General features: G+C 26.0%; 1 protein-coding gene across 1 annotated transcript; it reads right to left on the reverse strand.

Moving 5' to 3' along the window:
- Positions 1-66: 66 nt before the first annotated feature.
- LOC145843188 (solute carrier family 22 member 21-like) lies at positions 67-7,661 on the reverse strand. The gene is made up of 13 exons (XM_082950648.1): positions 7,516-7,661; positions 6,859-6,957; positions 6,072-6,201; positions 5,415-5,518; positions 4,338-4,492; positions 3,916-4,040; positions 3,596-3,700; positions 3,342-3,435; positions 2,326-2,475; positions 2,051-2,159; positions 1,246-1,364; positions 744-867; positions 67-106 (listed from the first exon to the last, which is right to left on the reverse strand). Exons 1-13 carry the CDS (start codon positions 7,659-7,661, stop codon positions 67-69), a joined length of 1,500 nt encoding a protein of 499 aa, XP_082806774.1.
- Between the last annotated feature and the right edge of the window lie 4,856 nt (positions 7,662-12,517).

The raw sequence follows: 12,517 nt of genomic DNA on the forward strand, positions 1-12,517 counted from the left end.
AATAAGTTGTGTAAAAAACGTTGTAAAAGAAACAAATAATTTTCAAGTATATTTTTGAGTTTCGTCTTATGCTATTGAAAATACATTGTTTTCTTTTCCTTCTTTTCTGTAGAAAATTTTGCTTGATTAAATTAAATACTTAGGAAGTTAGTGTGAACAAGTTTTCAAACGAATTGCTATTAATTTTTAAAGAGTTAGCAAAAAAAAATCTTCATACTTTTTTCTACATTGACTGGTTAAGAAAATTAATTTTAACTTTGATAAATAAATTTAAATGAGAACATATGTTACAATTTAAACAGAACTCAAAGTTAAGTTTTCAATCAGAATTTTTAGAGTTCCCTTTTTACAAGAACTCTTCATACAAAGTATTTACATACAATATAAGCGTGATTATAATACTTTCAAGGACCGATATTTTAGTAGTACGTTTAATTTAAATACTAGATATTTTTTTAGCAAAAGTCATATGAAGTTTCAATAAAGTTATTTTTAGAAAAAAAACCTTTGGACTAAAAGCATCTAAAATTCAGGTATCATAACTTAAATTCTAATTCATTTGTTTTTGTAACTTCTGATTAATTTATGCACTTCAGACTGAGTTAGGATTTTTTTGGTAGGTAGTTTAAAAACTTGAAAACTTACAACGTCTTAATTTCGTTATCTTATTTTAAATAAGTTTTGGTTTTAAAAGGTCCCAAAAGGTTTAGAAAAATCTTCTGTCACCAAAGAAAAAGTTTAACCTCGTAATAGTATTTTTCAATGGCACTTTATGTTCATAAAAGTACTCGGCTTCCTCAATAGTTTCCATGGAGTCAATATGCCGAGTTTCTGGAAACAAAAGCGACACGATAACTGCTGAGAACCCTGTTATTGTTTTATGTTAACAAGCAAGCGAACAGTTTAGTAAATGTTTAGGTTAATTAAGTAAGCTGTAAGGCTAATATTAAGACATAATCAGCTTTTCGTAGGGCAGTATACAGCAAATATTATCAAACTTATCAAAAAAAAACAGTCTTTAAAATAGATTAAAATAAACTTAAAAAACAAAATATCAAAAGTATATTTTTTACAGTTGATGTTCAGTACTTGTAACTAATGTAAAACCAAGTAGTTTAGCCTAGTTTAATTACATTTGAAGAAAATCTCTAGAAAATCTTGCATATAAAACTACTACAAGATCTATTTTATCAACAAAATCTACACCAGGTTATTCTTATTTAATTAACAACTTTCAAACAGTACCTAACACTGTGTACACAGCACTGGGTAGCCAGCTGACCGACGTTTGGAGCATTATTATGAACGGAGCCGAAATGCTCCCTATTCGGATCGCAAAACTCATCATTCCCATCCCCGTGCTCCTTTGAAAAATTGATTTGTTTTTACCAGTTTCAAATTAACCTAAGTAGATTTTAGAAAATCTTTTGAGTTTTTCTGACCAGTTTGTATTTTGAAGTATTTTGAAATAAATTGAAGGAAGTTACCAAACAAATTTATTTGTTTAAATATCTCATAAACTTATGTTTATGTTTTAAAGCATTGTAGTATGTACTGTAAAACATGTTTTGACTAGAATGGACTGCTTTTTAGCATTTTTTGTGTCAGATGAGCTGCTCTGCAAAGAAACGACGTAGTACAATAAAAGTAAAACAAAAAAATTGTTCGACTTGAATAAAACCTTTAATAAATATAAAATCTGTTTAAAAGTTAAACTCAACAAAAAGGTTAATTTACATATTTGTTCATCGTTTATTGTAGAATAAGTTGTATCACAAAAATATCTAAAGTAATAGTTGTTAGTACTTTAAATCTAGCATTATTTTAAATAACGATTCTATTAATGAATAATTATCATATCAAAATAATTGAATAATTAATAAATCTCATATAACTTTTTTTTATTTATTTAAAAAAAATATTTAACAAAGATTATATCTAGTAAAAGAAAACTGTAACTTCTATACTTAAAAGCCAATTTAAAACAAGTGTGTGATTAAAAATAAAACTATAAAATATTTTTCTAAATTAATTTAATTTTAGTACTAACCTTATAACTGATGGATAAATTTCAGAGGAATATAAAAATATAAAGTTGTACGTTGCACTGATTCCAAACTTGCCAATGAAGGCAAATACAACTCCTACTATTTGAAATTCTAGACAAAGTATTTATTGAAACTTAGCGATTGATAAAAAAACATAGTTTTTTGCTAAAGATTAATTTACAAAGCTAAACATTAGAAAAACTAGATAATTAAAAAATTTTTTTTTGCTGTTTTATTTAAAAATTTGAAAAATCATGATCAATAAGACAAAACTCACTTGAGCTTTGGTCGAGAAGTTCAACAATGAGCAATGAGACAATGTTTCCGATGCTACCCACAAACAGCCCCCCTGATATGGTCGGTCTGCGACCAATCTTTTCCACTAAAATTCCTCCAAGAATTACAGAGGCGATTTCAACAATTGCATCTGAGAAACAATAAGGTTTACTAACAAGCTTAAACAGTTGGTATGGTGAGCTTGATAGAAAATGTTTATGATTTAATTATTTAAATTAAATTGAAAACTTGAGTTTTGCTACTAATAAAAAGGGTTTGCTTTATATTTGTTAATATTTAACTCTTACTTATTCCGTTGTTCAAAAATAAGTTTCCAGCAAGTTTTGCAGTATTTAATGAAATTCCATAATAAACCAAGGAAGTTGCACCACTGTTGAGTTTATAAAAAACTATTTGGTCTAAAATTATTTGTATAATATTAATGTTTTTTTTTTAGGAAATAAAACTTTATATTAAAGTAAAACTTCAAGATGGTTTTTTCTGAAAAAATACTATAATAATCGATACTTATAAAAGTATAAATAAAGTTTTGTTTTGACTTAGTTATAAGGTTTCTTATAAAAAATTGTACTTGAATTTTGTATCGTTTAGATATTTAATCTTATAAAATAAAAATTTTAGTTTAAATAAAAGAACAACAATCTTAAACATTTTAAAGATACGTGTAGTTTTATACTTAATGTAGTTCAAAATAAAAGTGCATAAAAAAATTATATTTGAACAAACTTAGAGAAATAATTGGTAAAAAAACAGTTACTCTAATGCTATTTATAGATAAAAACAACCATTCGAATTGAAAAATTTGCAAAAAAGTAAGGGAAATGAAAAAGTTTTTTTTTAGGTTTACTTACCAGCAAAACATTATTTTAAATGTTATAATTCTCAATTGAGGATTTGTAAACAATTCGATTGTAGAGTGTTTTTGCTTTTTCTTGTCCTAAAAGTAAACAACCTTTTAAAAAACTCATATCTAATATCTTATGATAATTTAAAAACGTTCCGTTTCAGCCATATTACTGACAATTTGTTTATTTTTCCACAAATCTTCATCACATGACTTTCTGCTTAGAAAAGCCATTCTTCTTATAACCTTAATACAAAAAATAAGACTGGCAGTTAATATAAACATTATAGAAAACAATGTTTTGTTAACTCTGATTCTCAGCAGATTTTCAAAAAATTAAAACAAGAGAATAAAATAGTTATATTTTTAAAAAGTAAGTAAAAATAACACCTATTTATTTTACAACCTGTTTTCCTTGCTTGTTTTTATTCTGGGCAAACAGCCATCTTGGAGATTCAGGGATTATAAAGGAAAACAAAAGGTAAGGAGTAGAAATTATATTCACTATTAACTGAAATAAAAGGTTATGTAAAAAATTAGTACCAAGTAACTTTGTTAGAACATTTAAATTTGTTTCAAAATTTTTTTGTTTCTATTTCGTTATTTTGTATATTCATGTTACTTATTTTGTTGAAAAGAAAAAGCATATATATTGTGTTTTTTTAAAAGCGTAAACAACAAGTTATGCAGCAAGTTATAAGTTGAAAAACTGTTAATAGACTTTACCATAATGTCATTCCAATTTCTGAACTTGTAAGCAACAGCCGACTCTATAAGACAAGCTAAACCGAACATGCTTTGATAATATACCATGACTTTTGTCCGGTGCTTCGATTCCGTGACTTCAGTTGCTAAAATTGTTACATTAGGAAATTTAAAATCAACTCATCTAGCTTCACCCTACATATTTAGTTTAGTTTAGTTTAAGTTTTAACCTGTAGTAAATAAAAAGTACGTAAAGTTAATTTTAACTTGTTTGCTAGTTTCAAATAACAGTTCACAATATTAAAAACTTATAGTCGATATTTTTCCAATAATTTCATCTTTATTGATTTGTTTTTTTAATTAGTTAATACCTACTAATAATTCTTATAATATTTCCTCTATTTTTTCTTATTAAATTTCTTAAGTTACATTTCATACTAAACCGAAAGTCATTGTTGAAATAATTATTCCGATGATGTTCACGGCAGTCAGAAACCGAACTACCATGTAACTTGCAATTGTGTTGCATTGTGACGTAAGAAAGCTGCAAGTAAGCGCACAAGCAACTGTAAGTATGCTCGTTCGTTTTCTTCCTATCCTGTGTAAAATGTTGATTCAAACACTTTTCAATTTTGAATACGTATATTAATATGTAAACTATAGCACTTTAGATTCTAAAGAACTTCTAAAACAAGTAAACTTTTTTTTGTTCAAATGATCTTTTTTTTTATTTACGGCAAGTTTTAAATGAGTTTTATAAAAACGAACGAAAAAAAAAATAAAAAGTGAATTTGCTAACTCGTTTTCTACCTATCCTGTGTAGAATATTGTTTTGAACAACTTATAAAACAGCGAATTTTTCTGAAAATATAAGTTAAATCACTTTTGATTCTGAAAAGCTTCAAAAAAAATTACACTTTTTGTTTGTGAAAATGTTTTGTTTCATTTACCAAAAGTATAAACGAGTTTTTTAAAAATAGAAGTTAATAAAAAAAGTCCAAAAACTACTGAACTTTTATCTTATATAGTCTGTGTAATTTAGAACTCATGTTAATTTTTTCAGTTAATGTAAATTATTTTCTAAACTTTAAAACAGTTGATGCAAACAAACATGAAAAAAGTTTTTAACGTTTGGAATTTTTATCCAAAAGGTATTTTATTCATTTAAACTTTTTTTTTTTTAACTTTTATTTTATTACAGTGAACATACTAAAGAATGTTTATCAACCTTTCTAAGAAACATATATTTTGTACATCATCGCGCCTTAGGTATACTATAACCATCTTTAATATTTTTATATAATTATTTAATTAATACTTTTATGCCAAAGTTGTTGTTTATTAAGAATTTTTAATTTTACTTTAAAAATAATTTAGTTTTAGATTTACATTAAAAAGCCTTTTTTCTTGTAAACCGAACCCTTTTAAACTTTAAAGTTTTGAAATTTTTTCGTAGATATTTATTGCACAAAAACGTTTAAATAAGTATATGATCATCAAAAAGGTTACGAAAATCCTACTTATCGGCCAAATTTCCAAACACAAGAGAGCCAATCAAACTACCGACTTCGTATACGCTTGTTGAAAATGATTTCAGGTTTGATCTGTCACATACCAAGTCGTACTGAACAAAATAAGTAAATTATAGTTCGAAAATAATGCTGTGTTAATTTACGTTTAGAGTTTTAATTTTAAAGTGTGTTTGAAGTAAAAGAACAGTTAATAACTGTGTTTTTAAATATCAAAGTTATATTGACTTTGACAGAATATAAAATTCCAAAAAATCAATTATTAAACAAAAAGTAAACAAATAAGTTTAAATAGACTTCTAAGTCATTCATTAAATAGAATATGTTTTAGATACTGTATTTACTTTTAGATTTATTTTAATGTCTCTTAAACAGTGATTTTGAAAAGAGGTTATTAGTTATTAAAGGTTTTTAAAAGCGATCTGTAAAATCGTTTGTTTGTTTAAATGTTTTAAAGAATTTTTATTGTCGATCATCTTCTTTATCGACCTTATTGACAAAGTATACATAAATAGTTTAGACAAAGCTAAAAATTTTAATCACCATCTAACTTCCAAAGTAGAGCACAATAAATTTAGTCACAAAAATTGATTTAAACTAAGCTAATATAAAAGTAACAAAACAGACTAATCAGAAAGTACAAATTACCTTTGTAACAATAGTTTCTGTGAAAATAGAGTCATCATAGATATATCCTTTATCACATTTAATTGTTGGTGCTGTTTTGTCTACACAACTTAAACTTGTTGAATTACATTCGGAAATGTTGTAGTTATACCTGATATATTACACAATTAATATAAAAGAAATGAGATTCTAAAAACTGACCTTTAGCATTTAAAAAACTTAGAATACTGTGGTGTATAAACTCTACAACAACTTGAAAGGTTTTAGCAAATTTAAAAAAGTATAATAAGTTACTTACAATTTTGAAAAGAAATGTTTTTTTTTTCTTAAAGTTAACTAAATAAAACAAATTTTTTTTATTGAAATTTAAAGTATTTATATGTATGATAATTTAATAAGTGAGAGTTTAGTTTTTTAAAGGAAATTTTAAAACAATTACAAAAAAAACTTAAAAAAACTTCTATTGTACTTTAAAAAGTTAGTTTAGATTAAAAATTCTTAGAAATATAAAGTTTATATCGATAAAATGAAAACACTAACTCAACTTAAGTTTTCCTAGTTTTAATTTACTACTACCAAAAAAAGTAAATAGATGTACTAAGTGTTACATAAATTGTTTAATTGCCTCATTATAATTTCCACATTCTACTTGTAGTCTTTACAATTTTTTAAACTACATTTTGTATCTTTATACTTTGTATCTCACCTATTTTTCGTACAAGCTGCTAGATTAAAATTTAACGAGTTTTCAGTTAATTAAAAATAAAATAAACTGTTTAAAAGATATTTGAAAAGTTATTTTTTTAACCTTTTGCAACCGTCGTATTCACCATTAATCATTGGGGTCGTGTAGTTTAATAAAATTGTTTCGTTTTTTATGTATTCGCTCAAAGGCGCTACATCGCATCTATAAATAGTATTATTTAACTAGTTTAAGTTTTAAAACTTCTATAAAATATTTTATTCTGTAAAAAGTTATAAAAATATACTTTTTAGCATAACTATAGAAAGACTCTGGGAGACTTATGTTTAAAAACGATGTTAAGTCTCTTAAAATAGTGATTAAATTTTTTTCTTAATTTAGTTGTTTCATATTTAATAAAGTTCAATTAATTTGTTTTCTTAAATTAAAAAGCTATAAATAGATCAATAAAATAAATTAAACGTCAAACATTTTAGTCAATTTAAATAAGTTTAAAAAAAGCCTTGATTTGAAAAAAATTAAATGAAGGTAGTTAATACTTTTGATACTTACTATAAAACCTTTTGTTTTAATGCCAATGCTTTTAAAAAATATCAGTAAAAGCATTTAAAAACAAATATAAATTTTAATCACTGTACTTATACTTATTAGTATTCGAAAAAAAGTATTTAGTAGATCTTTAGTTATAAACAAAAAAAACTATTTACAAAAAAAAAAAAATTAATAGTTTATAAGTTGCTCTCATATGTGTTCTAAACTGACCTGTAACTGGGTGAATAAGAAATAAAAACAGGAATAAACGTTTGAAATCCCTGGAAAAGCATTGCGTATGACAACATGAATATAATCACTAATTGGGCTTTTCCTATTAGTTTTGATTGTTTTGCGATAGCTTCATAGTCAATCATGATTTCAACGAGTTTTCAATAACAGTAAATGATAATAGTAACAACATCCAAATAAAAAACAGTCTATTTTGAAAAAAAATCTTAGGAGTATATCTTTGTATATTTTTTATAAAAATTATGCTTACTCTTTGAAGATAAGCTTACTCTATTTAAAGTTAAGTTTACTGTTCAAAATTAATGAAATAAAAAAGAGTAGATTTAAGTTTTGCTCGATTTTATACAAAATTTGAGTCTAGCTTAATAAAATTTGGTTATTTTGGTTTAAGCAAATAAATGAAACGGTATATAAAAGTCGTGTTTTTTATGAACATTTTTATAATGTTTGCCAAAAGGGATATATTTTTTAATGTACATTTAATACTTTAAATTAAGTAACACTATTCTGCATTGCAAAACTTTATTTTTTAATCGTAAAAAATTTTTAGGACTTTAAAGTTTTATTGATCTTCCACGTTAAAATTCTTAATATAAATTCCAAGTTCAAGGTGAGTACATTTAAATATACAAATAATGTAAACAATTTTGATATCATACGTCACAAAAGAAGTATAAATTTAACTGAGTATTTAAATATAAACAAACATATAACTACACCAGGTACTTAGACCAAAATTTTTGAGCGCTTTTTTATCGTAAAATAAACAATATTTTGTTTGCTTTATTTTATATCTATGCGTGTTTTCTTTTCAAGTGCTTTATTGTTAAATTTGCTCGAATTATAATTCCCGATTCCAACTTTTGCGCAATAAACCACAAAACAATAAGTCACAATAAAGCATATTGACAATAAATTATATGTCTTTGATCAAAAAAAACTTTTTTTTAAATAAATATATACTTGTATCTCAAATTTTATAACAATATATATTTTGTGCTTAACTCTTCAGTTTTTTGTTAAGCAAAAATAATAATGTTTCAAATCTAGCTTATATAGTCAAAAGGTAATCCATGTAAAAGAAATAATGCTAAGCAAAGGGTAACTAACAACACATAAGTACCAGTGGCGTAGCGTGGTATTTTGGTCAGGGGTGCGCAAACTTTTTTTCTCAAAAAATTCCTTAAACTAAAACTTTTGTAATTAGCTATAAAAAGATCTTTTTATAAGTAATATAATTGAAATAAATTCATTAAGTAAAAAAAGTTCGAAGTAACTGTTTGTTACTTTAAAGTTTTTAGGTTAAAAGTATACTTTTTAAATTTCATTTATCTGATTGTATTTGTTTGAAACAAAAATTGAAAACAAAGTTTATTTTTCATAGGCCGACACGGTTTTTTTATGTTTACAAAAATAAAGATCAGAAAACTAGCAGTAGTCTAAACATTCATTGTACAATAGAAAAATAACTTGTAAAATTGTTTAATTTTCCTTTAAGCGTGACGTATTTTTGTAAACTTTTTGTAGAAAAATCTGTCATAAGGTTATACTCTTGCGGTGCACTACATTAAATGCGTGCTTTTGGAGTCTAAATTCTTATGAAGTTATAAAATGTTTCCTTATGGAGTTTTCATCAACATCGGTGCGCATTTTCGCTTGCGCACCGAATCAGTATATTGAGTAAATTCCCTAACTTGTCACTAATTAGTATTCAAAATTTCGTTTAACTTTTCGAATACTAGATAAACATAGTTGAAAAAAGGCAAATTAAGCATTAAAAATAAAGGATAAATATATTAAATTCTTTTAATTATTTCTTTCTTTTTTTGGGTGGCACGCATGCGCCAGTGTCCCTCCCCACGCTACGCCCCTGATAAGTACTAACAATTACAATGCAGCTAAAGACAAATAAAACAATTTTTTAAATTTATAACACTATTTATGAAAACAAAGAAACAGCATAATCAAAACCTTTATGTTTACACAACTTAGGTTTTCTTATTAAAATACGTATAAGATTAAACATTTTTTGACACTCTATTAATTTATTTCAAAAAAAAAAAACACAAGACTCAAATTTCAAAACAATATATATTTCTGCTTAATTCGTCAGTTGTTTACTAAGAAAAAAAAAATTAAATCAGCTTATATAATCAAAAGGTAATCAATGTAAAAGAAATAATAATAGAGCAAAGGGTAACTAACAATACATACTTTTAATTAAAATGCAAATAAAAAATAAATAAAAAATACGTAACAACTTATAAAACTAATTATGAAAACAAAGAAACAGAATAATCAAAATCTTTATGCTTACAAAACTAATATTCTTATTAAAATTCATATAGCCTAAAGTTTAATTAAATTAAAAATTTTAAAACAACTTTTAATTTAGATTTTTTCACGATATAATTACTTGCACAATCATGGTTTTTAACTAGGTGTTCTGCAATAGTAGATTTTTTGTTTATGACATTTACTACTCTTTTAGATCTATTTTTCTTGTAACTCAATTTACAAAATTCATCAATATTTTTTGGGATATGATCGTTTATATTTTTACCATTTTTATATATTTGTTTATACAGCTTCAGTTTATAAAACATCGAGTAAATATCGACCGATGGCAAACAAATCGGAAGTTAGTTTTGATGTTGGGGAAACACCGGAAGGGAAAGAAAGTTCCGCAACTCCGATCGTCGTTGAGACGGAGAAGGAAAATGGAGAGGAATGTGATGATGGGGAAATAGATGGTGGTGAAAGTGATGATGAGCTGGCGCAGTTGAGAAGTAATTCGTTATTTTTTTAACTGCTTACGTATTAAAAATACTATTAACTTGATTCTTAGCGTCTCCTGTAAAAGCTGGTAGGCATTTTTTTATTAGATAATTTCAAAGACGATTTGCTTGATTCACTTTTGTGAAGGCGCAATTAGAACTGTTACCCCTAATCCTTACCATCGGTCAGTAACTTATTTTTTCTACTTTTTGTTTTTTTATAAACTTATCTTTTCGTATTTTTTTCTTGTTTTTATTTTATTTTCGCGCAAAAATGACCCTTCGTGCATAAGTGTCTCCGTGCATATTTGACCTGTTCCCATTTAAATAAAGCTCTTAAAACCTAAAAAAAATATATCTAAAATATTTGATAGTCTAAATTTATGATAAATTTTTAGTGGTCTACTTGGCATTCGACAACGAACTTTATTCATCTGCCTAAATAACTTGAACAGTCCAATTGGATGAATTGTGCGTCCTCTGATAATGCCAACAACAAAGGTAATAAAATAAACATTATTACTGTAAATACTACAAAAACAAACATTCATACCTTACATGACCAAAGCGCCGACAACAGTTGTGGTTTTCCTAAAAGTTATCTAAGTTAGCAAAACTAGCTTGGTATCGCTAAAGTACGCAGTCAAGCTCAGTTTCGTTTGAAATTGCGGTTTATGAAACAGACTCATCAGGAATGTATAAAAGTTGTGTTTTATATGAATTCAAACTTTTTTGTATTATTGTGCATTAAATTGAAAATACATGTCATCATGCTTAACTCTTATTAAAACTTTAACAATGCACAAAATAATGAGCAAGTTTGTTAAATGTATATTAATTTAAATAAACTTATAGTTCCACCGCATCTTCAGATGCACAATAATGCAAGCATTTCGTAACAGCAAATTTTATTTATTCATGCTGGCACTGGGTGTTCTGAAAGTAAAAGTTGTTAAAACATTAAGCGAACGTTTTAACAAGCTGAAGAAAAAATACAAATGTTTTCTCGGTAAACACAATAAAATATGACGGCAGAAGACTGATGTGGTTACATACATATATACTATATTTCAAATTTTAAAAGAACGAAGTTTGTTAAACACAATACGTCCAAAATTCAACCAATGGGTATGATTTTTCTCAACTTATCAACTCAAACAACGTCATAAAGCTATAAAGTAATACTTGTTTGTTTTCAAAATCTATGTTATTTGTTAACTGTTAGTACTGACGGTTGTGTATTGGAAACAATTGATACTACTGAGCCTTATCGTTGAAGTTTCAACTCATAAAGCAAAGGTAAACAAAGTGTTCAGCTTAAAAAAAATTAGAAAACTTTTTAACGCGAAAAGTCTTTAGTTTTTTCAAAGTACACGTTGTTTTTTTGCGTCTGACTATCTAATTAAGCAAAACTAGCTTGGCATCATAATTTACGTTTTCAAGGTCAGTTTAGTTCAACATTGCGGTTTATAATCAAACTCATTGGTTGAATTTTGGGCGTATTGCGTTTAACAAACTTCGTTCTTTTGAAATTTGAAACATCGTATATATGTATAGGTAACCATATCAGTCTGCTGCCGTCATATTTTATTGTGTTTACCGAAAAAACATTTGTACTTTTTTTTCAGCTTGTTAAAGTAAAAATAAAAACTTAGGTTTTCTTATTTAAATACATATAGCTTCAAGTTTAATTATATAAAAATGTTTAAACAAATCAACTATTTTAAATCTTTTCAAGTTGTAATTACTTACACAATCATGGTTATTAACTAGGTGTTCTGTAACAGCAGATCTTTTTGAAACATTTACTACTCTTTTAGATTTATTTTTCATATTACTCATTTAACAAAATTCATCAATACTTTTTGGAATATCTTCTTTTATCCTTTTACTATTTATAATCACTATGCAGTTTCAGTTTATAGAGCATCGAGTATATACCGACCAATGGCAAACGAATCGGAAGTTAGTTTTAATGTTGGGGAAACACCGGAAGGGAAAAGAAAGTTCCGTAACTCCGGTTGTCGTTGAGACGGAGAAGGAAAATGGAGAAGAAATTGATGATGGGGAACGTGATGATGAGCTGGCGCACTTGAGAAGTAATTTGTTTTCTTTAACTGCTTCATATGAAAACTACTATTAACTTGATTCTTAGCGTCTCCTGTAACAGTTGATAGGCAATTTTCAATAGACAATTTCAAAGA

Source organism: Thalia democratica, chromosome 8 (genome assembly GCF_965202585.1).
Source record: "Thalia democratica chromosome 8, ktThaDemo2.hap1.1, whole genome shotgun sequence".
Classification (NCBI taxonomy): Eukaryota; Metazoa; Chordata; class Thaliacea; order Salpida; family Salpidae; genus Thalia; species Thalia democratica.

What these genes read in the sequence shown, in the direction of transcription:
- LOC145843188 (XM_082950648.1), bottom strand. Translation starts at nt 7,661, where the DNA reads ATGATTGACTATGAAGCTATCGCAAAACAATCAAAACTAATAGGAAAA. An exon ending in GAATACGACGGTTGCAAAAG is followed by an intron (nt 6,202 to 6,858) that starts GTTAAAAAAATA and finishes GTAATATATCAG; the next exon opens with GTATAACTACAACATTTCCG. An exon ending in ACTTCTCGACCAAAGCTCAA is followed by an intron (nt 2,160 to 2,325) that starts GTGAGTTTTGTC and finishes TACTTTGTCTAG; the next exon opens with AATTTCAAATAGTAGGAGTT.